At 48.3% G+C, this 24,405-nt stretch overlaps 1 protein-coding gene across 1 annotated transcript in view; it reads left to right on the forward strand.

The window, feature by feature from the left end:
• The first annotated feature begins 1,560 nt into the window (after positions 1 to 1,560).
• Positions 1,561 to 24,405, forward strand: part of LOC137431134 (proline-serine-threonine phosphatase-interacting protein 1) — a 160,012-nt gene continuing 137,167 nt past the window's right edge. Inside the window, exons 1-3 of the mRNA XM_068122112.2 lie at positions 1,561 to 2,281; positions 3,037 to 3,137; positions 3,231 to 3,305. Of these exons, the coding sequence (XP_067978213.2) occupies positions 2,246 to 2,281; positions 3,037 to 3,137; positions 3,231 to 3,305 (212 nt within the window). The 5' untranslated portion in view covers positions 1,561 to 2,245. The remainder of the gene's footprint in view (positions 2,282 to 3,036; positions 3,138 to 3,230; positions 3,306 to 24,405) is intronic.

Genomic DNA, 24,405 nt, shown 5'->3' on the forward strand with positions numbered 1-24,405 from the left:
GGCACACCTCCCATGTAGATCAAATTTGTGCAGCCTCTTTCTAATGGTAGACTCGTGCACTTTGACATCAACAGTGGCAAGAGCTACCTGTAGGTCCCGTGATGACATTCTGGGGTTCTTAGAGACTTCCTTCAGCATCTTGCGGTCTGCTCTCGGGCTGAACTTGCTGGGGCGGACTGGCCTGAACAAGTTGGCAGTTGTTTGGAATCTTCTCCACTTGTAGATGATCGTCCGGACAGTCGAATGATTGATTTCAAATTGTTTGGAGATCTTTTTAAATCCCTTCCCAGACTCGTAGGCATCTATAACCTTCTTTCTGAAGGCCTCAGAGATCTGTTTTGATTTAGGCATGGTGATGCCACACACTTCAACAACAAAGGGCAAACCAAACTAAATGTCTGCGGTTTAAATAAGACAGGTTCCTCCAAGATCCTCGTTAACGATGTTCTAATCATTTGCACCTGAGCTGGTGCACCTGATTCTAATTTTAGGTATTTGAAGTAGTGATAAATGTAGGGGTGTACTTACTTTTTCCACATGGGAAATTTGCATTTATGTTTATTTAAATTATACAATGGACTACAAAATGTAAATGTTTCATGATATTTGTTATATTATATCACCTTTATCTATCAATAATGTTGAAATGAAGATCAAATAGCTGTATGTTGAAATATGTTGAAAAAGTCAAAACTTTACATGGGGTGTACTTACTTTTTCACGTGACTGTATATGTAATCCTTCACACGTGCTGAAACATGCAGGTGTGTAATCCTTAACATGTGTTGAAACATCCATGTATATGCAATCCTTCACAAGTGCTGAAACATGCATGTGAATGTAATCCTGAACACGTGCTGAAACGTGTGTGTAATTCTTCACGTGTGCTGAAACATGCATGTGTGTAATCCTTAACGTGTTGAAACATGCATGTATATGTAATCATTCACATGTGCTGAAACATGCATGGGAATGTAATCCTGAACATGTGCTGAAACATGCATGTGTGTAATTCTTCATTTGTGCTGAAACATGCATGTGTGTAATCCTTAATATATGTTGAAACATGTATGTATATGTAATCCTTCACATGTGCTGAAACATGCATGGGAATGTAATCCTGAACACATGCTGAAACATGCATGTGTGTAATTCTTCACGTGTGCCGAAACATGTATGTATATATAATCCTTCACATGTGCTAAAACATGCATGTATATGTAATCCTTCACATGTGCTAAAACATGCATGTATATGTAATCCTTCACATGTACTGAAACATGCATGTGCATGTAATCCTTTACATGTGCTGCAATCCCTCCTAACCCTCCCCTCTTTCTATTTTTCTGCTCTATCCCTCCACCCAAGATCCACCCCTCCTTCTTCGTTCTGTCCTCCCCAAAGTGCTATTTCCTTGTTTTTTCCCTCTTTCCTCCCCTAAAGTGCTCCTTATTTCTTGTTTCCGCCCCTACTCCCAAGATCCCCTCCTATGTTGTGCCCTCCCCCAAAGGTGTTCCTTCCTTGTGTATTCTCCTCCTTGTTTATTCCCTTCCACCACCCACGTTCAAATTCCGGAAGGAAGCACGTGTATGAAAGCGACCGCGGTCTGTGATTGTATCAATTTGCCGACATGAAGCTGGTTTCAGTTGATTGTAAAAAAAAGTTATCTTTGTATCTCGACAATTGTCTTTGAACAACCCCCTTTCATGCACCTGGCGAAGGACAACGAGTCATTTTAAACCTGCGTGTACACGTCCGTGTGCTTCGTTAATACAAACAAACTTTTAATCGGTGGTTTGTTGTTTATTTTGCCACATTGAGTTAACCCTTTAGGTTTATTCGGAATCTTTTAGTTCGTTGCAAAAGCGAATCCGGTCTTGTATTTGAAAGGAGCTCCGAGGGAAGAGAAGAGGTCCGAAGGACGGTCCAAAGTATCGATACCGTACAGTTAGTTGTATTACGCAATCAGACGCTTAATTCCCGATAAACACTAAAACCTTCAAAAGAAGAATTGACGGCAATGTGATTGAAGGAAAAAAACACATTTTAACCGAAAATGAAATGAGAATCGGGTCTCGTCGATGTCGATCGGTCAGTATAAATAAAGAAGAAGAAGTTCGTTTGAATGACGTTTGGGTTGAGCTCTTGATGACGTAATCACAAGGCTGCGGAGGCCGCGCCGTGAAGCGAGGGATACGATACGTGTTGCGGAGCCGTGAACGCACCGAGCAAGTTGGCAGCAGCCATGTCCGACTCGAACCGGTTCAAGGACGCATTCTGGGTGCGTAACTCAGGTTCCTTCTTGTCTGGTGATGGTATCAAACGTGCTCTTGAATTTTTCCGGATAAAAGACGTGTCCATGTGATGTGACTGCTGGTGATAAAATATCTGTCGTAACGATTGTTCTCCCTTGGAAATCACGTGCTACGGTCATAATTCATAATATATGTACGTATATATCTGTATGTCTTTTGTCTTGGACAATGTATGCAGGTCTGTCTTGTCTTGTGTTGTCATTGAACGACTCCCTCAAACTTTTGTGAAATCGTACCAAACTTCTGGTATGCACCTATCTCTCTCGTGTGTACCTATGCCCCGTGGAGACTGGAACCTTGACTGTATACGAATTGACTTTCCATTCTGCATAATGAAAATAAATATTTGAATGCCATGCAAATGCATAAGGGTGGATCTGCAAGCCAAGCTCCGCCCCTCTTCCAACCAAAGGGGATGCCCGAATACCTATGATGGTTGATCAGTCAAAACGCCAGGCCAATTTGATTAAGAATTGAGAGTTTTTATTGGGACTTTGACTTTCGTGTGATAATAATGGTGGACGGGGAAAGTTGGCCAGATGTTTGGAAATGTACAAACAAACAAACAGACTCGCTCTCATTATTGATACCTTTTGCATCAGAAGATTGATATACCTGAGTACTGCATGTCTTTCATGTTTTTGATGGTTGTTGCTCCACTTGCCGCTTCCCCCTGATTACACTAAGTCACATGTATCTCTCTTGCACACCGTTATTATAGAGTGGAGACTTTACCAGCACCTCCGGATACGATATTCTAATCCAAAGACTGTCCGATGGACGCAAGACCAGTAAGGATCTGGAGGATCTCGTCAAACAGAGGTGAGTGCACCAAATGCAGGTGTTCTTTCTAGTGGATCGTCGCAATTGCAATTCCTGTGAGACTAGGCTCATGGACACTGGTCGTGCCTGCAGGGCGGTGCTTGAGGAACGTTATGGGAAAGAGCTGATGCAACTGGCAAGGAAGGCTGGTGGACAAAACGAGATCAAGTGAGTGGTTGGTAGTCCTTATAGTAATCGATAATGACTCAAACTTTGAAATGAAGTCCGCTCAAGGTGACTGTTGGGCCGTGGTGGACTTGCGGCTTCAGCTGTGGGGTCGACTCGGCACAATAAACATTGATGCAGTGCCCACTGTTACCTGTAAGCTGGTACTCGTATTTCCAACCTCGGAAGGATGACAAGCCGAATCAACCCACCCGGTGCTATTTAATAGTAAGACAGGGGCTCTAACTCAAGACCTTAAGATCTTATGCTAACCGTATTAACTGTTAAGCCAACACCAGGCCTGACACAAGAATGATGGAGACCCATTGGGTGATGCAGACCCATTGGATGATGCAGACCCATTGGGTGATGGAGACCCATTGGATGATGCAGACCCATTGGATGATGCAGACCCATTGGGTGATGGAGACCCATTGGGTGATGGAGACCCATTGGATGATGCAGACCCATTGGATGATGGAGACCCATTGGATGATGGAGACCCATTGGATGATGGAGACCCATTGGATGATGGAGACCCATTGGATGATGGAGACCCATTGGATGATGGAGACCCATTGGATGATGCAGACCCATTGGATGATGCAGACCCATTGGGTGATGGAGACCCATTGGATGATGGAGACCCATTGGATGATGCAGACCCATTGGATGATGCAGACCCATTGGATGATGGAGACCCATTGGATGATGGAGACCCATTTGATGATGGAGACCCATTTGATGATGGAGACCCATTTGATGATGGAGACCCATTGGATGATGGAGACCCATTGGATGATGGAGACCCATTGGATGATGGAGACCCATTGGATGATGGAGACCCATTGGATGATGGAGACCCATTGGATGATGGAGACCCATTGGGTGTCGCTTGAGCGTTTCTCGATTTAAACAAATATTACTTCCAACTTGAGTTTGAGTCCTGCCAATATTCGATGGGAAGTGAACGGATAAAAAGAAGAAGCTATTCATCATATAGTTTAATGGAAAGAACTGAGCAACCACTACCGCCACAAAACCATAATTTTGAAAGTTCCACATTCGTGCGGTTGCACAGTCTTGCATTTTTTTTCTGGTCTTCCCTTGCGTATTGGAAAACCTAACTCATTGCGCTGCCATTTAATACCAACTGTGAGGATAATAAAAGTTCTGACAGTTCGTGGATCTTTGTCATTGTAGAATTACTTTACCATGATTTTCCTTTTTGTTCCTCGTTATCGGGTTTATTGGCGATACAAGTTGACTTCATGTTTAAATGAACTGTTGCAGTTTGTGCCTGTTTAATCTGAAGAAACTCGTCTCTCTCCCCCAGTTTATTTACACACCTTGCCTTGATGCAATGCTTTTGCCACCACTGTAACGGGCAGTAACTAATTTAACTACTTCAAGATAGGTACCTCAAATTACCCCATTCCCAAGCATTCCCTTTTTCCAGGTTATTGTGACTCCCCCCCCCCCCCCCCCGCCCCGCCTCCTCTTCCTCGCCTATTTTCCTTTTTTGAATGTGAGTCGATTTGCTGCTTTTCTTTTTCAATCCCACTTTCCTTTCCTCTTCTTGCTGTGTTTCATTCAGCTCTCCTCCTCTTCTTACTGTGTTTCATTCAGCTCGTGCGTGGCTTGTTCACCCTCATGTGTCTTTCTCCTCCCCTTGATCTCACTCTCAATTCCACTCTACTTAGAGTGGTCTTGTGTGGTTGTGTTGGGTGGTTTTGTCTGGTTGTGCTGGGTGGGTTTGTTCACTTGTGTTGGGTGGTTTTGTTGTCTTGTACTGGGTGGTTTTGTTTGGTTGTGCTGGGTGATTTTGTTCGGTTGTGCTGGGTGGTTTTGTTTGGTTGTGCTGGGTGGTTTTGTTTGGTTGTGCTGGGTGGTTTTGTTCGGTTGTGCTGGGTGGTTTTGTTCGCTTGTGCTGGGTGTGTTTGTTCACTTGTGCTGGGTGGTTGTGTTCGCTTGTGCTGGGTGGCTTTGTTCGCTTGTGCTGGGTGGTTGTGTTCGGTTGTGCTGGGTGTTTTTGTTTGGTTGTGCTGGGTGTTTTTGTTCGGTTGTGCTGGGTGTTTTTGTTTGGTTGTGCTGGGTGTTTTTGTTCGGTTGTGCTGGGTGTTTTTGTTTGGTTGTGCTGGGTGGTTGTGTTCGCTTGTGTGGGTGGTTGGGTTCGCTTGTGCTGGGTGGTTTTGTTTGGTTGTGCTGGGCGGTTTTGTGTGGTTTTGTTTGGTTGTGCTGGGTGGTTGTGTTCGCTTGTGCAGGTGGTTGGGTTCGCTTGTGCGAGTGGTTGTGTTCGCTTGTGCTGGGTGGTTTTGTTTGGTTGTGCTGGGTGGATTTGTTCGGTTGTGCTGGGTGGTTTTGTTTGGTTGTTTTGGGTGGTTTTGTTTGGTTGTTTTGGGTGGTTGTGTTCGCTTGTGCTGGGTGGTTTTGCTTGGTTGTGCTGGGTGGTTTTGTTTGGTTGTGCTGGGTGGTTTTGTTTTGTTGTGCTGGGTTGTTTTGTTTTGTTGTGCTGGGTTGTTTTGTTCGGTTGTGCTGGGTGGTTTTGTTTGGTTGTGCTGGGTGGTTTTGTTTGGTTGTGCTGGGTGGTTTTGTTTGGTTGTGCTGGGTGGTTTTGTTCGCTTGTGCTGGGTGGTTTTGTTCGCTTGTGCTGGGTGGTTTTGTTTGCTTGTGCTGGGTGGTTTTGTTTGGTTGTGCTGGGTGGTTTTTTTGGTTGTGCTGGGTGGTTTTGTTCGCTTGTGCTGGGTGGTTTTGTTCGCTTGTGCTGGGTGGTTTTGTTCGCTTGTGCTGGGCGGATTTGTTCGCTTGTGCTGGGCGGATGTGTTCGGTTGTGCTGGGCGGTTGTGTTCGGTTGTGCTGGGTGGTTGTGTTCTGTTGTGCTGGGTGGTTTTGTTCGGTTGTGCTGGGTGGTTTTGCTCGGTTGTGCTGGGTGGTTTTGTTTGGTTGTGCTGGGTGGTTTTGCTCGGTTGTGCTGGGTGGTTTTGTTCGCTTGTGCTGGGTGGTTTTGTTCGCTTGTGCTGGGTGGTTTTGTTCGGTTGTGCTGGGTGGTTTTGTTCGGTTGTGCTGGGTGGTTTTGTTTGCTTGTGCTGGGTGGTTTTGTTTGCTTGTGCTGGGTGGTTTTGTTCGGTTGTGCTGGGTGGTTTTGTTCGGTTGTGCTGGGTGGTTTTGTTCGCTTGTGCTGGGTGTGTTTGTTCACTTGTGCTGGGTGGTTGTGTTCGCTTGTGCTGGGTGGCTTTGTTCGCTTGTGCTGGGTGGTTGTGTTCTGTTGTGCTGGGTGGTTTTGTTCGGTTGTGCTGAGTGGTTTTGTTCGGTTGTGCTGAGTGGTTTTGTTCGGTTGTGCTGGGTGGCTTTGTTCGGTTGTGCTGGGTGGTTTTGTTTGGTTGTGCTGGGTGGTTGTGTTCGGTTGTGCTGGGTGTTTTTGTTTGGTTGTGCTGGGTGTTTTTGTTCGGTTGTGCTGGGTGTTTTTGTATGGTTGTGCTGGGTGTTTTTGTTCGGTTGTGCTGGGGGTTTTTGTTTGGTTGTGCTGGGTGGTTGTGTTCGCTTGTGCGAGTGGTTGTGTTCGCTTGTGCTGGGTGTTTTTGTTTGGTTGTGCTGGGTGTTTTTGTTCGGTTGTGCTGGGTGTTTTTGTTTGGTTGTGCTGGGTGGTTGGGTTCGCTTGTGTGAGTGGTTGTGTTCGCTTGTGCTGGGTGGTTTTGTTTGGTTGTGCTGGGTGGTTTTGTTTGGTTGTGCTGGGTGGTTTTGTTTGGTTGTGCTGGGTGGTTTTGTTCCATTGTGCTGGGTGGTTTTGTTTGGTTGTTTTGGGTGGTTTTTGTTTGGTTGTGCTGGGTGGTTTTGTTTGGTTGTGCTGGGTGGTTGTGTTTGGTTGTGCTGGGTGGTTGTGTTCGCTTGTGCGGGTGGTTGGGTTCGCTTGTGCGAGTGGTTGTGTTCGCTTGTGCTGGGTGGTTTTGTTTGGTTGTGCTGGGTGGTTTTGTTTGGTTGTTTTGGGTGGTTTTGTTTGGTTGTTTTGGGTGGTTGTGTTCGCTTGTGCTGGGTGGTTTTGCTTGGTTGTGCTGGGTGGTTTTGTTTGGTTGCGCTGGGTGGTTTTGTTTGGTTGTGCTGGGTGGTTTTTTTGGTGGTGCTGGGTGGTTTTGTTTGGTTGTGCTGGGTGGTTTTGTTCGCTTGTGCTGGGTGGTTTTGTTCGCTTGTGCTGGGTGGTTTTGTTCGCTTGTGCTGGGTGGTTTTGTTCGCTTGTGCTGGGCGGATTTGTTCGCTTGTGCTGAGTGGTTGTGTTCGATTGTGCTAGGTGGTTGTGTTCTGTTGTGCTGGGTGGTTTTGTTCGGTTGTGCTGGGTGGTTTTGTTCGGTTGTGCTGGGTGGTTTTGTTCGGTTGTGCTGGGTGGTTTTGTTTGGTTGTGCTGGGTAGTTTTGTGTGGTTGTGCTGGGTGGTTTTGTTTGGTTGTGCTGGTGGTTTTGTTCGGTTGTGCTGGGTGTTTTTGTTTGGTTGTGCTGGGTGTTTTTGTTTGGTTGTGCTGGGTGTTTTTGTTCGGTTGTGCTGGGTGTTTTTGTTTGGTTGTGCTGGGTGTTTTTGTTCGGTTGTGCTGGGTGGTTTTGTTTGGTTGTGCTGGGTGGTTGTGTTCGCTTGTGTGGGTGGTTGGGTTCGCTTGTGCGAGTGGTTGTGTTCGCTTGTGCTGTGTGGTTTTGTTTGGTTGTGCTGGGTGGATTTGTTCGGTTGTGCTGGGTGGATTTGTTCGGTTGTGCTGGGTGGTTTTGTTTGGTTGTTTTGGGTGGTTTTGTTTGGTTGTTTTGGGTGGTTGTGTTCGCTTGTGCTGGGTGGTTTTGTTCGCTTTTGCTGGGCGGATTTGTTCGCTTGTGCTGGGTGGTTGTGTTCGGTTGTGCTGGGTGGTTGTGTTCGCTTGTGCTGGGTGGTTTTGTTCGGTTGTGCTGGGTGGTTTTTTTGGTTGTGCTGGGTGGTTTTGTTCGCTTGTGCTGGGTGGTTTTGTTCGCTTGTGCTGGGTGGTTTTGTTTGCTTTTGCTGGGTGGATTTGTTCGCTTGTGCTGGGTGGTTGTGTTCGGTTGTGCTGGGTGGTTGTGTTCTGTTGTGCTGGGTGGTTGTGTTCTGTTGTGCTGGGTGGTTGTGTTCTGTTGTGCTGGGTGGTTGTGTTCTGTTGTGCTGGGTGGTTTTGTTCGGTTGTGCTGGGTGGTTTTGTTCGGTTGTGCTGGGTGGTTTTGTTTGGTTGTGCTGGGTGGTTTTGTTCGGTTGTGCTCGTGGTTTTGTTTGGTTGTGCTGGGTGGTTTTGTTCGCTTGTGCTGGGTGGTTTTGTTCGCTTGTGCTGGATGTGTTTGTTCACTTGTGCTGGGTGGTTGTGTTCGCTTGTGCTGGGTGGCTTTGTTCGCTTGTGCTGGGTGGTTGTGTTCTGTTGTGCTGGGTGGTTTTGTTCGGTTGTGCTGGGTGGTTTTGTTCGGTTGTGCTGGGTGGTTTTGTTCGGTTGTGCTGGGTGGTTTTGTTCGGTTGTGCTGGGTGGTTTTGTTCGGTTGTGCTGGGTGGTTTTGTTCGGTTGTGCTGGGTGGTTTTGTTCGGTTGTGCTGGGTGGCTTTGTTCGGTTGTGCTGGGTGGTTTTGTTAGGTTGTGCTGGGTGGTTTTGTTCGGTTGTGCTGGGTGGTTTTGTTCGCTTGTGCTGGGTGTGTTTGTTCACTTGTGCTGGGTGGTTGTGTTCGCTTGTGCTGGGTGGCTTTGTTCGCTTGTGCTGGGTGGTTGTGTTCGGTTGTGCTGGGTGTTTTTGTTTGGTTGTGCTGGGTGTTTTTGTTCGGTTGTGCTGGGTGTTTTTGTTTGGTTGTGCTGGGTGTTTTTGTTCGGTTGTGCTGGGTGTTTTTGTTTGGTTGTGCTGGGTGGTTGTATTCGCTTGTGCGGGTGGTTGGGTTCGCTTGTGTGAGTGGTTGGGTTCGCTTGTGCTGGGTGGTTTTGTTTGGTTGTGCTGGGTGGTTTTGTTTGGTTGTGCTGGGTGGTTTTGTTTGGTTGTGCTGGGTGGTTTTGTTTGGTTGTGCTGGGTGGTTGTGTTCGCTTGTGCGGGTGGTTGGGTTCGCTTGTGCGAGTGGTTGTGTTCGCTTGTGCTGGGTGGTTTTGTTTGGTTGTGCTGGGTGGATTTGTTCGGTTGTGCTGGGTGGTTTTGTTTGGTTGTTTTGGGTGGTTTTGTTTGGTGTTTTGGGTGGTTGTATTCGCTTGTGCTGGGTGGTTTTGCTTGGTTGTGCTGGGTGGTTTTGTTTTGTTGTGCTGGGTGGTTTTGTTTGGTTGTGCTGGGTGGTTTTGTTTGATTGTGCTGGGTGGTTTTGTTTGGTTGTGCTGGGTGGTTTTGTTTGGTTGTGCTGGGTGGTTTTGTTCGCTTGTGCTGGGTGGTTTTGTTCGCTTGTGCTGGGTGGTTTTGTTCGGTTGTGCTGGGTGGTTTTGTTTGCTTGTGCTGGGTGGTTTTGTTTGCTTGTGCTGGGTGGTTTTGTTTGGTTGTGCTGGGTGGTTTTTTTGGTTCTGCTGGGTGGTTTTGTTCGCTTGTGCTGGGTGGTTTTGTTTGCTTGTGCTGGGTGGTTTTGTTCACTTGTGCAGGGCGGATTTGTTCGCTTGTGCTGGGTGGTTGTGTTCGGTTGTGCTGGGTGGTTTTGTTCCATTGTGCTGGGTGGTTTTGTTTGGTTGTTTTGGGTGGTTTTTGTTTGGTTGTGCTGGGTGGTTTTGTTTGGTTGTGCTGGGTGGTTGTGTTTGGTTGTGCTGGGTGGTTGTGTTCGCTTGTGCGGGTGGTTGGGTTCGCTTGTGCGAGTGGTTGTGTTCGCTTGTGCTGGGTGGTTTTGTTTGGTTGTGCTGGGTGGTTTTGTTTGGTTGTTTTGGGTGGTTTTGTTTGGTTGTTTTGGGTGGTTGTGTTCGCTTGTGCTGGGTGGTTTTGCTTGGTTGTGCTGGGTGGTTTTGTTTGGTTGTGCTGGGTGGTTTTGTTTGGTTTTGCTGGGTGGTTTTTTTGGTGGTGCTGGGTGGTTTTGTTTGGTTGTGCTGGGTGGTTTTGTTCGCTTGTGCTGGGTGGTTTTGTTCGCTTGTGCTGGGTGGTTTTGTTCGCTTGTGCTGGGTGGTTTTGTTCGCTTGTGCTGGGCGGATTTGTTCGCTTGTGCTGAGTGGTTGTGTTCGGTTGTGCTAGGTGGTTGTGTTCTGTTGTGCTGGGTGGTTTTGTTCGGTTGTGCTGGGTGGTTTTGTTCGGTTGTGCTGGGTGGTTTTGTTCGGTTGTGCTGGGTGGTTTTGTTTGGTTGTGCTGGGTAGTTTTGTGTGGTTGTGCTGGGTGGTTTTGTTTGGTTGTGCTGGTGGTTTTGTTCGGTTGTGCTGGGTGTTTTTGTTTGGTTGTGCTGGGTGTTTTTGTTTGGTTGTGCTGGGTGTTTTTGTTTGGTTGTGCTGGGTGTTTTTGTTCGGTTGTGCTGGGTGTTTTTGTTTGGTTGTGCTGGGTGTTTTTGTTCGGTTGTGCTGGGTGGTTTTGTTTGGTTGTGCTGGGTGGTTGTGTTCGCTTGTGTGGGTGGTTGGGTTCGCTTTTGCGAGTGGTTGTGTTCGCTTGTGCTGTGTGGTTTTGTTTGGTTGTGCTGGGTGGATTTGTTCGGTTGTGCTGGGTGGTTTTGTTTGGTTGTTTTGGGTGGTTTTGTTTGGTTGTTTTGGGTGGTTGTGTTCGCTTGTGCTGGGTGGTTTTGCTTGGTTTTGCTGGGTGGTTTTGTTTGGTTGTGCTGGGTGGTTTTGTTTGGTTGTGTTGGGTGGTTTTGTTTGGTTGTGCTGGGTGGTTTTGTTCGCTTGTGCTGGGTGGTTTTGTTCGGTTGTGCTGGGTGGTTTTGTTCGCTTGTGCTGGGTGGTTTTGTTCGGTTGTGCTGGGTGGTTTTTTTGGTTGTGCTGGGTGGTTTTGTTCGCTTGTGCTGGGTGGTTTTGTTCGCTTTTGCTGGGCGGATTTGTTCGCTTGTGCTGGGTGGTTGTGTTCGGTTGTGCTGGGTGGTTGTGTTCGCTTGTGCTGGGTGGTTTTGTTCGGTTGTGCTGGGTGGTTTTTTTGGTTGTGCTGGGTGGTTTTGTTCGCTTGTGCTGGGTGGTTTTGTTCGCTTGTGCTGGGTGGTTTTGTTCGCTTTTGCTGGGCGGATTTGTTCGCTTGTGCTGGGTGGTTGTGTTCGGTTGTGCTGGGTGGTTGTGTTCTGTTGTGCTGGGTGGTTGTGTTCTGTTGTGCTGGGTGGTTGTGTTCTGTTGTGCTGGGTGGTTTTGTTCGGTTGTGCTGGGTGGTTTTGTTCGGTTGTGCTGGGTGGTTTTGTTTGGTTGTGCTGGGTGGTTTTGTTCGGTTGTGCTCGTGGTTTTGTTTGGTTGTGCTGGGTGGTTTTGTTCGCTTGTGCTGGGTGGTTTTGTTCGCTTGTGCTGGATGCGTTTGTTCACTTGTGCTGGGTGGTTGTGTTCGCTTGTGCTGGGTGGCTTTGTTCGCTTGTGCTGGGTGGTTGTGTTCTGTTGTGCTGGGTGGTTTTGTTCGGTTGTGCTGGGTGGTTTTGTTCGGTTGTGCTGGGTGGTTTTGTTCGGTTGTGCTGGGTGGTTTTGTTCGGTTGTGCTGGGTGGTTTTGTTCGGTTGTGCTGGGTGGTTTTGTTCGGTTGTGCTGGGTGGTTTTGTTCGGTTGTGCTGGGTGGTTTTGTTCGGTTGTGCTGGGTGGCTTTGTTCGGTTGTGCTGGGTGGTTTTGTTTGGTTGTGCTGGGTGGTTTTGTTCGGTTGTGCTGGGTGGTTTTGTTCGCTTGTGCTGGGTGTGTTTGTTCACTTGTGCTGGGTGGTTGTGTTCGCTTGTGCTGGGTGGCTTTGTTCGCTTGTGCTGGGTGGTTGTGTTCGGTTGTGCTGGGTGTTTTTGTTTGGTTGTGCTGGGTGTTTTTGTTCGGTTGTGCTGGGTGTTTTTGTTTGGTTGTGCTGGGTGGTTGTATTCGCTTGTGCGGGTGGTTGGGTTCGCTTGTGTGAGTGGTTGGGTTCGCTTGTGCTGGGTGGTTTTGTTTGGTTGTGCTGGGTGGTTTTGTTTGGTTGTGCTGGGTGGTTTTGTTTGGTTGTGCTGGGTGGTTTTGTTCAGTTGTGCTGGGTGGTTTTGTTCGGTTGTGCTGGGTGGTTTTGTTTGGTTGTGCTGGGTGGTTTTGTTCGGTTGTGCTGGGTGGTTTTGTTCGCTTGTGCTGGGTGTGTTTGTTCACTTGTGCTGGGTGGTTGTGTTCGCTTGTGCTGGGTGGCTTTGTTCGCTTGTGCTGGGTGGCTTTGTTCGCTTGTGCTGGGTGGTTTTGTTCGGTTGTGCTGGGTGGTTTTGTTCGGTTGTGCTGGGTGGTTTTGTTCGGTTGTGCTGGGTGGTTTTGTTCGGTTGTGCTGGGTGGCTTTGTTCGGTTGTGCTGGGTGGTTTTGTTCGGTTGTGCTGGGTGGTTTTGTTCGGTTGTGCTGGGTGGTTTTGTTTGCTTGTGCTGGGTGTGTTTTTTCACTTGTGCTGGGTGGTTGTGTTCGCTTGTGCCTGGTGGCTTTGTTCGCTTGTGCTGGGTGGTTGTGTTCGGTTGTGCTGGGTGTTTTTGTTTGGTTGTGCTGGGTGTTTTTGTTCGGTTGTGCTGGGTGTTTTTGTTCGGTTGTGCTGGGTGTTTTTGTTCGGTTGTGCTGGGTGTTTTTGTTTGGTTGTGCTGGGTGGTTGTGTTCGCTTGTGCGGGTGGTTGTGTTCGCTTGTGCGGGTGGTTGTGTTCGCTTGTGCTGGGTGTTTTTGTTTGGTTGTGCTGGGTGTTTTTGTTTGGTTGTGCTGGGTGTTTTTGTTCGGTTGTGCTGGGTGTTTTTGTTTGGTTGTGCTGGGTGGTTAGGTTCGCTTGTGCGAGTGGTTGTGTTCGCTTGTGCTGGGTGGTTTTGTTTGGTTGTGCTGGGTGGTTTTGTTTGGTTGTGCTGGGTGGTTTTGTTCCATTGTGCTGGGTGGTTTTGTTTGGTTGTGCTGGGTGGTTTTGTTTGGTTGTTTTGGGTGGTTTTCTTTTGTTTGTGCTGGGTGGTTTTGTTTGGTTATGCTGGGTGGTTGTGTTCGCTTGTGCGGGTGGTTGGGTTCGCTTGTGCGAGTGGTTGTGTTCGCTTGTGCTGGGTGGTTTTGTTTGGTTGTGCTGGGTGGTTTTGTTTGGTTGTTTTGGGTGGTTTTGTTTGGTTGTTTTGGGTGGTTTTTTTTTGTTTGTGCTGGGTGGTTTTGTTTGGTTATGCTGGGTGGTTGTGTTCGCTTGTGCTGGGTGGTTGTGTTCGCTTGTGCTGGGTGGCTTTGTTCGCTTGTGCTGGGTGGTTGTGTTCTGTTGTGCTGGGTGGTTTTGTTCGGTTGTGCTGGGTGGTTTTGTTCGGTTGTGCTGGTGGTTTTGTTCGGTTGTGCTGGGTGTTTTTGTTTGGTTGTGCTGGGTGTTTTTGTTTGGTTGTGCTGGGTGTTTTTGTTCGGTTGTGCTGGGTGTTTTTGTTTGGTTGTGCTGGGTGTTTTTGTTCGGTTGTGCTGGGTGGTTTTGTTTGGTTGTGCTGGGTGGTTGTGTTCGCTTGTGTGGGTGGTTGGGTTCGCTTGTGCGAGTGGTTGTGTTCGCTTGTGCTGTGTGGTTTTGTTTGGTTGTGCTGGGTGGATTTGTTCGGTTGTGCTGGGTGGTTTTGTTTGGTTGTTTTGGGTGGTTTTGTTTGGTTGTTTTGGGTGGTTGTGTTCGCTTGTGCTGGGTGGTTTTGTTCGCTTTTGCTGGGCGGATTTGTTTGCTTGTGCTGGGTGGTTGTGTTCGGTTGTGCTGGGTGGTTGTGTTCGCTTGTGCTGGGTGGTTTTGTTCGGTTGTGCTGGGTGGTTTTTTTGGTTGTGCTGGGTGGTTTTGTTCGCTTGTGCTGGGTGGTTTTGTTCGCTTGTGCTGGGTGGTTTTGTTTGCTTTTGCTGGGTGGATTTGTTCGCTTGTGCTGGGTGGTTGTGTTCGGTTGTGCTGGGTGGTTGTGTTCTGTTGTGCTGGGTGGTTGTGTTCTGTTGTGCTGGGAGGTTGTGTTCTGTTGTGCTGGGTGGTTGTGTTCTGTTGTGCTGGGTGGTTTTGTTCGGTTGTGCTGGGTGGTTTTGTTCGGTTGTGCTGGGTGGTTTTGTTTGGTTGTGCTGGGTGGTTTTGTTCGGTTGTGCTCGTGGTTTTGTTTGGTTGTGCTGGGTGGTTTTGTTCGCTTGTGCTGGGTGGTTTTGTTCGCTTGTGCTGGATGTGTTTGTTCACTTGTGCTGGGTGGTTGTGTTCGCTTGTGCTGGGTGGCTTTGTTCGCTTGTGCTGGGTGGTTGTGTTCTGTTGTGCTGGGTGGTTTTGTTCGGTTGTGCTGGGTGGTTTTGTTCGGTTGTGCTGGGTGGTTTTGTTCGGTTGTGCTGGGTGGTTTTGTTCGGTTGTGCTGGGTGGTTTTGTTCGGTTGTGCTGGGTGGTTTTGTTCGGTTGTGCTGGGTGGTTTTGTTCGGTTGTGCTGGGTGGTTTTGTTCGGTTGTGCTGGGTGGCTTTGTTCGGTTGTGCTGGGTGGTTTTGTTTGGTTGTGCTGGGTGGTTTTGTTCGGTTGTGCTGGGTGGTTTTGTTCGCTTGTGCTGGGTGTGTTTGTTCACTTGTGCTGGGTGGTTGTGTTCGCTTGTGCTGGGTGGCTTTGTTCGCTTGTGCTGGGTGGTTGTGTTCGGTTGTGCTGGGTGTTTTTGTTTGGTTGTGCTGGGTGTTTTTGTTCGGTTGTGCTGGGTGTTTTTGTTTGGTTGTGCTGGGTGTTTTTGTTCGGTTGTGCTGGGTGTTTTTGTTTGGTTGTGCTGGGTGGTTGTATTCGCTTGTGCGGGTGGTTGGGTTCGCTTGTGTGAGTGGTTGGGTTCGCTTGTGCTGGGTGGTTTTGTTTGGTTGTGCTGGGTGGTTTTGTTTGGTTGTGCTGGGTGGTTTTGTTTGGTTGTGCTGGGTGGTTTTGTTTGGTTGTGCTGGGTGGTTGTGTTCGCTTGTGCGGGTGGTTGGGTTCGCTTGTGCGAGTGGTTGTGTTCGCTTGTGCTGGGTGGTTTTGTTTGGTTGTGCTGGGTGGATTTGTTCGGTTGTGCTGGGTGGTTTTGTTTGGTTGTTTTGGGTGGTTTTGTTTGGTGTTTTGGGTGGTTGTATTCGCTTGTGCTGGGTGGTTTTGCTTGGTTGTGCTGGGTGGTTTTGTTTTGTTGTGCTGGGTGGTTTTGTTTGGTTGTGCTGGGTGGTTTTGTTTGATTGTGCTGGGTGGTTTTGTTTGGTTGTGCTGGGTGGTTTTGTTTGGTTGTGCTGGGTGGTTTTGTTCGCTTGTGCTGGGTGGTTTTGTTCGCTTGTGCTGGGTGGTTTTGTTCGCTTGTGCTGGGTGGTTTTGTTCGGTTGTGCTGGGTGGTTTTGTTCGGTTGTGCTGGGTGGTTTTGTTTGCTTGTGCTGGGTGGTTTTGTTTGCTTGTGCTGGGTGGTTTTGTTTGGTTGTGCTGGGTGGTTTTTTTGGTTCTGCTGGGTGGTTTTGTTCGCTTGTGCTGGGTGGTTTTGTTTGCTTGTGCTGGCTGGTTTTGTTCACTTGTGCAGGGCGGATTTGTTCGCTTGTGCTGGGTGGTTGTGTTCGGTTGTGCTGGGTGGTTTTGTTCCATTGTGCTGGGTGGTTTTGTTTGGTTGTTTTGGGTGGTTTTTGTTTGGTTGTGCTGGGTGGTTTTGTTTGGTTGTGCTGGGTGGTTGTGTTTGGTTGTGCTGGGTGGTTGTGTTCGCTTGTGCGGGTGGTTGGGTTCGCTTGTGCGAGTGGTTGTGTTCGCTTGTGCTGGGTGGTTTTGTTTGGTTGTGCTGGGTGGTTTTGTTTGGTTGTTTTGGGTGGTTTTGTTTGGTTGTTTTGGGTGGTTGTGTTCGCTTGTGCTGGGTGGTTTTGCTTGGTTGTGCTGGGTGGTTTTGTTTGGTTGTGCTGGGTGGTTTTGTTTGGTTTTGCTGGGTGGTTTTTTTGGTGGTGCTGGGTGGTTTTGTTTGGTTGTGCTGGGTGGTTTTGTTCGCTTGTGCTGGGTGGTTTTGTTCGCTTGTGCTGGGTGGTTTTGTTCGCTTGTGCTGGGTGGTTTTGTTCGCTTGTGCTGGGCGGATTTGTTCGCTTGTGCTGAGTGGTTGTGTTCGGTTGTGCTAGGTGGTTGTGTTCTGTTGTGCTGGGTGGTTTTGTTCGGTTGTGCTGGGTGGTTTTGTTCGGTTGTGCTGGGTGGTTTTGTTCGGTTGTGCTGGGTGGTTTTGTTTGGTTGTGCTGGGTAGTTTTGTGTGGTTGTGCTGGGTGGTTTTGTTTGGTTGTGCTGGTGGTTTTGTTCGGTTGTGCTGGGTGTTTTTGTTTGGTTGTGCTGGGTGTTTTTGTTTGGTTGTGCTGGGTGTTTTTGTTTGGTTGTGCTGGGTGTTTTTGTTCGGTTGTGCTGGGTGTTTTTGTTTGGTTGTGCTGGGTGTTTTTGTTCGGTTGTGCTGGGTGGTTTTGTTTGGTTGTGCTGGGTGGTTGTGTTCGCTTGTGTGGGTGGTTGGGTTCGCTTTTGCGAGTGGTTGTGTTCGCTTGTGCTGTGTGGTTTTGTTTGGTTGTGCTGGGTGGATTTGTTCGGTTGTGCTGGGTGGTTTTGTTTGGTTGTTTTGGGTGGTTTTGTTTGGTTGTTTTGGGTGGTTGTGTTCGCTTGTGCTGGGTGGTTTTGCTTGGTTTTGCTGGGTGGTTTTGTTTGGTTGTGCTGGGTGGTTTTGTTTGGTTGTGTTGGGTGGTTTTGTTTGGTTGTGCTGGGTGGTTTTGTTCGCTTGTGCTGGGTGGTTTTGTTCGGTTGTGCTGGGTGGTTTTGTTCGCTTGTGCTGGGTGGTTTTGTTCGGTTGTGCTGGGTGGTTTTTTTGGTTGTGCTGGGTGGTTTTGTTCGCTTGTGCTGGGTGGTTTTGTTCGCTTTTGCTGGGCGGATTTGTTCGCTTGTGCTGGGTGGTTGTGTTCGGTTGTGCTGGGTGGTTGTGTTCGCTTGTGCTGGGTGGTTTTGTTCGGTTGTGCTGGGTGGTTTTTTTGGTTGTGCTGGGTGGTTTTGTTCGCTTGTGCTGGGTGGTTTTGTTCGCTTGTGCTGGGTGGTTTTGTTCGCTTTTGCTGGGCGGATTTGTTCGCTTGTGCTGGGTGGTTGTGTTCGGTTGTGCTGGGTGGTTGTGTTCTGTTGTGCTGGGTGGTTGTGTTCTGTTGTGCTGGGTGGTTGTGTTCTGTTGTGCTGGGTGGTTTTGTTCGGTTGTGCTGGGTGGTTTTGTTCGGTTGTGCTGGGTGGTTTTGTTTGGTTGTGCTGGGTGGTTTTGTTCGGTTGTGCTCGTGGTTTTGTTTGGTTGTGCTGGGTGGTTTTGTTCGCTTGTGCTGGGTGGTTTTGTTCGCTTGTGCTGGATGCGTTTGTTCACTTGTGCTGGGTGGTTGTGTTCGCTTGTGCTGGGTGGCTTTGTTCGCTTGTGCTGGGTGGTTGTGTTCTGTTGTGCTGGGTGGTTTTGTTCGGTTGTGCTGGGTGGTTTTGTTCGGTTGTGCTGGGTGGTTTTGTTCGGTTGTGCTGGGTGGTTTTGTTCGGTTGTGCTGGGTGGTTTTGTTCGGTTGTGCTGGGTGGTTTTGTTCGGTTGTGCTGGGTGGTTTTGTTCGGTTGTGCTGGGTGGCTTTGTTCGGTTGTGCTGGGTGGTTTTGTTTGGTTGTGCTGGGTGGTTTTGTTCGGTTGTGCTGGGTGGTTTTGTTCGCTTGTGCTGGGTGTGTTTGTTCACTTGTGCTGGGTGGTTGTGTTCGCTTGTGCTGGGTGGCTTTGTTCGCTTGTGCTGGGTGGTTGTGTTCGGTTGTGCTGGGTGGCTTTGTTTGGTTGTGCTGGGTGGTTGTGTTCGGTTGTGCTGGGTGTTTTTGTTTGGTTGTGCTGGGTGTTTTTGTTCGGTTGTGCTGGGTGTTTTTGTTTGGTTGTGCTGGGTGGTTGTATTCGCTTGTGCGGGTGGTTGGGTTCGCTTGTGTGAGTGGTTGGGTTCGCTTGTGCTGGGTGGTTTTGTTTGGTTGTGCTGGGTGGTTTTGTTTGGTTGTGCTGGGTGGTTTTGTTTGGTTGTGCTGGGTGGTTTTGTTCGGTTGTGCTGGGTGGTTTTGTTCGGTTGTGCTGGGTGGTTTTGTTCGGTTGTGCTGGGTGGTTTTGTTCGCTTGTGCTGGGTGTGTTTGTTCACTTGTGCTGGGTGGTTGTGTTCGCTTGTGCTGGGTGGCTTTGTTCGCTTGTGCTGGGTGGCTTTGTTCGCTTGTGCTGGGTGGTTTTGTTCGGTTGTGCTGGGTGGTTTTGTTCGGTTGTGCTGGGTGGTTTTGTTCGGTTGTGCTGGGTGGTTTTGTTCGGTTGTGCTGGGTGGCTTTGTTCGGTTGTGCTGGGTGGTTGTGTTCGCTTGTGCCTGGTGGCTTTGTTCGCTTGTGCTGGGTGGTTGTGTTCGGTTGTGCTGGGTGTTTTTGTTTGGTTGTGCTGGGTGTTTTTGTTCGGTTGTGCTGGGTGTTTTTGTTCGGTTGTGCTGGGTGTTTTTGTTCGGTTGTGCTGGGTGTTTTTGTTTGGTTGTGCTGGGTGGTTGTGTTCGCTTGTGCGGGTGGTTGTGTTCGCTTGTGCTGGGTGTTTTTGTTTGGTTGTGCTGGGTGTTTTTGTTTGGTTGTGCTGGGTGTTTTTGTTCGGTTGTGCTGGGTGTTTTTGTTTGGTTGTGCTGGGTGGTTAGGTTCGCTTGTGCGAGTGGTTGTGTTCGCTTGTGCTGGGTGGTTTTGTTTGGTTGTGCTGGGTGGTTTTGTTTGGTTGTGCTGGGTGGTTTTGTTCCATTGTGCTGGGTGGTTTTGTTTGGTTGTGCTGGGTGGTTTTGTTTGGTTGTTTTGGGTGGTTTTTTTTTGTTTGTGCTGGGTGGTTTTGTTTGGTTATGCTGGGTGGTTGTGTTCGCTTGTGCGGGTGGTTGGGTTCGCTTGTGCGAGTGGTTGTGTTCGCTTGTGCTGGGTGGTTTTGTTTGGTTGTGCTGGGTGGTTTTGTTTGGTTGTGCTGGGTGGTTTTGTTTGGTTGTTTTGGGTGGTTTTGTTTGGTTGTTTTGGGTGGTTTTTTTTTGTTTGTGCTGGGTGGTTTTGTTTGGTTATGCTGGGTGGTTGTGTTCGCTTGTGCTGGGTGGTTGTGTTCGCTTGTGCTGGGTGGCTTTGTTCGCTTGTGCTGGGTGGTTGTGTTCTGTTGTGCTGGGTGGTTTTGTTCGGTTGTGCTGGGTGGTTTTGTTCGGTTGTGCTGGGTGGTTTTGTTCGGTTGTGCTGGGTGGTTTTGTTCGGTTGTGCTGGGTGGTTTTGTTCGGTTGTGCTGGGTGGTTTTGTTCGGTTGTGCTGGGTGGTTTTGTTCGGTTGTGCTGGGTGGCTTTGTTCGGTTGTGCTGGGTGGTTTTGTTTGGTTGTGCTGGGTGGTTTTGTTTGGTTGTGCTGGGTGGTTTTGTTCGGTTGTGCTGGGTGGTTTTGTTCGCTTGTGCTGGGTGTGTTTGTTCACTTGTGCTGGGTGGTTGTGTTCGCTTGTGCTGGGTGGCTTTGTTCGCTTGTGCTGGGTGGTTTTGTTCGGTTGTGCTGGGTGTTTTTGTTTGGTTGTGCTGGGTGTTTTTGTTCGGTTGTGCTGGGTGTTTTTGTTTGGTTGTGCTGGGTGTTTTTGTTCGGTTGTGCTGGGTGTTTTTGTTTGGTTGTGCTGGGTGGTTGTATTCGCTTGTGCGGGTGGTTGGGTTCGCTTGTGTGAGTGGTTGGGTTCGCTTGTGCTGGGTGGTTTTGTTTGGTTGTGCTGGGTGGTTTTGTTTGGTTGTGCTGGGTGGTTTTGTTTGGTTGTGCTGGGTGGTTTTGTTTGGTTGTGCTGGGTGGTTTTGTTCGGTTGTGCTGGGTGGTTTTGTTCGCTTGTGCTGGGTGTGTTTGTTCACTTGTGCTGGGTGGTTGTGTTCGCTTGTGCTGGGTGGCTTTGTTCGCTTGTGCTGGGTGGCTTTGTTCGCTTGTGCTGGGTGGTTTTGTTCGGTTGTGCTGGGTGGTTTTGTTCGGTTGTGCTGGGTGGTTTTGTTCGGTTGTGCTGGGTGGTTTTGTTCGGTTGTGCTGGGTGGCTTTGTTCGGTTGTGCTGGGTGGCTTTGTTCGGTTGTGCTGGGTGGTTTTGTTCGGTTGTGCTGGGTGGTTTTGTTCGGTTGTGCTGGGTGGTTTTGTTTGCTTGTGCTGGGTGTGTTTTTTCACTTGTGCTGGGTGGTTGTGTTCGCTTGTGCCTGGTGGCTTTGTTCGCTTGTGCTGGGTGGTTGTGTTCGGTTGTGCTGGGTGTTTTTGTTTGGTTGTGCTGGGTGTTTTTGTTCGGTTGTGCTGGGTGTTTTTGTTCGGTTGTGCTGGGTGTTTTTGTTCGGTTGTGCTGGGTGTTTTTGTTTGGTTGTGCTGGGTGGTTGTGTTCGCTTGTGCGGGTGGTTGTGTTCGCTTGTGCTGGGTGTTTTTGTTTGGTTGTGCTGGGTGTTTTTGTTTGGTTGTGCTGGGTGTTTTTGTTCGGTTGTGCTGGGTGTTTTTGTTTGGTTGTGCTGGGTGGTTAGGTTCGCTTGTGCGAGTGGTTGTGTTCGCTTGTGCTGGGTGGTTTTGTTTGGTTGTGCTGGGTGGTTTTGTTTGGTTGTGCTGGGTGGTTTTGTTCCATTGTGCTGGGTGGTTTTGTTTGGTTGTGCTGGGTGGTTTTGTTTGGTTGTTTTGGGTGGTTTTTTTTTGTTTGTGCTGGGTGGTTTTGTTTGGTTATGCTGGGTGGTTGTGTTCGCTTGTGCGGGTGGTTGGGTTCGCTTGTGCGAGTGGTTGTGTTCGCTTGTGCTGGGTGGTTTTGTTTGGTTGTGCTGGGTGGTTTTGTTTGGTTGTTTTGGGTGGTTTTGTTTGGTTGTTTTGGGTGGTTGTGTTCGCTTGTGCTGGGTGGTTTTGCTTGGTTGTGCTGGGTGGTTTTGTTTGGTTGTGCTGGGTGGTTTTGTTTGGTTGTTTTGGGTGGTTTTGTTTGGTTGTTTTGGGTGGTTGTGTTCGCTTGTGCTGGGTGGTTTTGCTTGGTTGTGCTGGGTGGTTTTGTTTGGTTGTGCTGGGTGGTTTTGTTTGGTTGTGCTGGGTGGTTTTGCTTGGTTGTGCTGGGTGGTTTTGTTTGGTTGTGCTGGGTGGTTTTGTTTGGTTGTGCTGGGTGGTTGTGTTCGCTTGTGCGGGTGGTTGTGTTCGCTTGTGCTGGGTGTTTTTGTTTGGTTGTGCTGGGTGTTTTTGTTTGGTTGTGCTGGGTGTTTTTGTTTGGTTGTGCTGGGTGGTTGGGTTCGCTTGGGCGAGTGGTTGTGTTCGCTTGTGCTGGGTGGTTTTGTTTGGTTGTGCTGGGTGGTTTTGTTTGGTTGTGCTGGGTGGTTTTGTTCCATTGTGCTGGGTGGTTTTGTTTGGTTGTTTTGGGTGGTTTTTGTTTGGTGTTGCTGGGTGGTTTTGTTTGGTTGTGCGGGTGGTTGGTTCGCTGTGCGGTGTTGGGGGTTGGTTCGCTTGTGCGAGTGGTTGTGTTCGCTTGTGCTGGGTGGTTTTGTTTGGTTGTGCTGGGTGGTTTTGTTTGGTTGTTTTGGGTGGTTTTGTTTGTTTGTTTTGGGTGGTTGTGTTCGCTTGTGCTGGGTGGTTTTGCTTGGTTGTGCTGGGTGGTTTTGTTTGGTTGTGCTGGGTGGTTTTGTTTGGTTGTGCTGGGTGGTTTTGTTCGCTTGTGCTGGGTGGTTTTGTTTGTTTGCCCTTCGTGGTTTATTTGGTTACAACAACATATAGGAGTGCCATGTGAGATCCAGGAGCCCCATTCCATTGTGGAAAGCCGTACTCCTAGTCTTGAAAGTAGTGAGGAGTTGAGAGTTGCCCACAAGTCATCCATATCTTTCCTACCTACGGGATTTCCATATCGAGTATGGTTGATTGGATGGTATTAGTAGAGGAAACGAAAGTGAAAAAGTGGCTTCGAAATTGATTTGAAACTCAGTTCATGTTAGAAAGAGGCATCCAGTGGGAAGAGTTAGGGCATGGGGTGGTGCATTGGGAAAGGGTGGATGCCAGCTGAGATTTTCCCGAAAAGGGTCATTTTAACCCCTTTTTTTGCTAAATCAGTATTTCCGAAGTGTTGAAAAAGAGAAGAGATGTTTGTAACAAAATCCCATTTATTTGCCCAGCCATTTTACTCGACATGGGGTTTTTATACATCATTTTGTTGCTGATGATATTGCCTACAAAATGCATCTCAGTATTTTAATATATATATATATAATTAAGGGGTTACCATGGTTACAGTGGGGGTCAAAGGTCAACATATGGCAAAGATATATAATTTTCTCACACTTTCTAATAGATAGGCAAAATGCCATATAAAACTACATTTACTGGTTCTAATTGCTTTTATTTATCATTCCTCACATAGAAGAGCAGTTTTTAGTGAGGGAAGATTGATGTAATACGTCTCTGTGGGCAATTAGTGAAGGGTGAAAATTAACCTTTTCTTCAAAAATACATAGAAATTGTGAAAAAACCTCTGTTTTGTATTTACCGGTACATGGAATTGTTAAGTGTGATGTTATAGCATGCAGTATGCATTGGAAAATGTCTCCAAACCACAATGGTCAAGATTCCTAGTATTGTTTGAGACTCCATCAAAGAAGAAGTCCTCAAGGCTGGTGAAACAGGAGCATCCCTAGTTGAAACATTTGTCTCCACTCGCCTTGTTGCGAAGTCAACAGACTTTCATGCTACATTCTCTAGGAACAAAACACCATCAATAAGCAGGATGTACAAAGTAAGCATTCAACCAAGTGGAGCTGGCAAACAGAAAGAGATCAAAGCTGACAGGAATCTAATCCAAAGACTGTTTGTGGCAGCACGGGGAGGGAGAGATGTAGACCTGAATAACATCCTGAGGCATGAGCTTTGATCAGTCCCACGTGCACTAGCAGACACCAACTGGAAACTCCATTCTACCGACAAGTCCCAGCTTCAAGAAATGCTGACCAAGGACATAGAAGTGTCAAAAAACCTTCCCAAGAGCACAGCAAAACCTGCTTGATCATCGACGGCCCTGCACTGATACAAGCAATTGGCAAGCCTGAGAAATCAGAGACTTTTGGAGATCTGAGCAATGTATTCTGTACCAGTGTCTTAAACCACTTTGGTCCCATGTACTCCAGGGTTGATGTTGTGTTCGATCGGTATCAGGAGGTCTCCATCAAGTCTGGCACAAGGGAAAAAAGAGCCGGCAAAACCCGCCCAATCAGACGTGTCATCAGTTCAAAGGATGTGAAGCTCCAACTTCAACTCATTCCTCAGCCTCTCTGCCAACAAGGCTGACTTGGCAGCATTTCTTTCCGGATCTCCATAGAGATGGCGGATAAGGAGCTACAGCCAACATATGAATTAGTTGTTGCCGGCGGGTTTGAGGATTTGATGAGGGTATGGATTTCTACCGGCAGGAGCACCAACTCCATGAACGCAAACCATGAAGAGGCGGACACCAGGATCACCCTGCATGCCAGGGATGCGACACTACAGGGCTACCGGAGATGTGTCCTTCAATGCCGAGACACAGACGTCCTGGTTGTGGCACTGGGCCTGCGAGATCACCTATCTCCAGAGGTGTGGTTCAGTTCAGGATTGAAATCCAAACGTCCCTTCTTCCCCATCCATCAGATCTCACTACCAGAAGACCAAATTCAGACAATTATTGCATTCTGTGCACTAACAGGTTGTGACACAGTCAGCCAGTTCGCCGGTATAGGGAAGAAGACTGCGTTGAAAGTGTTCACTGAAGAGTCAGCATGCCTCCAGAAGATGTGGTCTAAAAACATCAGTGACCAATTGATCCAAGACGCTGAGAAGTTTGTGTGCAAACTGTACCTAAAAACCACCCCTCTTACGGCAATTGATCAAGTTCGCCGAGAAATGTTCCTTCAAGGAAAGCGTTCGCTCGATGCTCTTCCCCCCTCCAAGGATGCACTGGAAATGCATATTCGTCGAGCAAACTACCAATGCCTTGTCTGGAAGGAGTCACTAAGCCCAGTGCAAGATCTGCCTGATCCAACAACCAGTGGATGGAAGGTTGATAGTAGTGGAAACCTCGTTCCCAATTTGATGACCCTGAGCCCTCTTCCAAAAGCTTGCAAGGAGCTTGTGAGCTGCTTTTGCACATCTGGTTGTGGAAAAAGATGCGGCTGTTTCC

Source organism: Myxine glutinosa, chromosome 7 (assembly GCF_964187855.1).
Source record: "Myxine glutinosa chromosome 7, kmMyxGlut1.1, whole genome shotgun sequence".
Lineage (NCBI taxonomy): Eukaryota > Metazoa > Chordata > Myxini > Myxiniformes > Myxinidae > Myxine > Myxine glutinosa.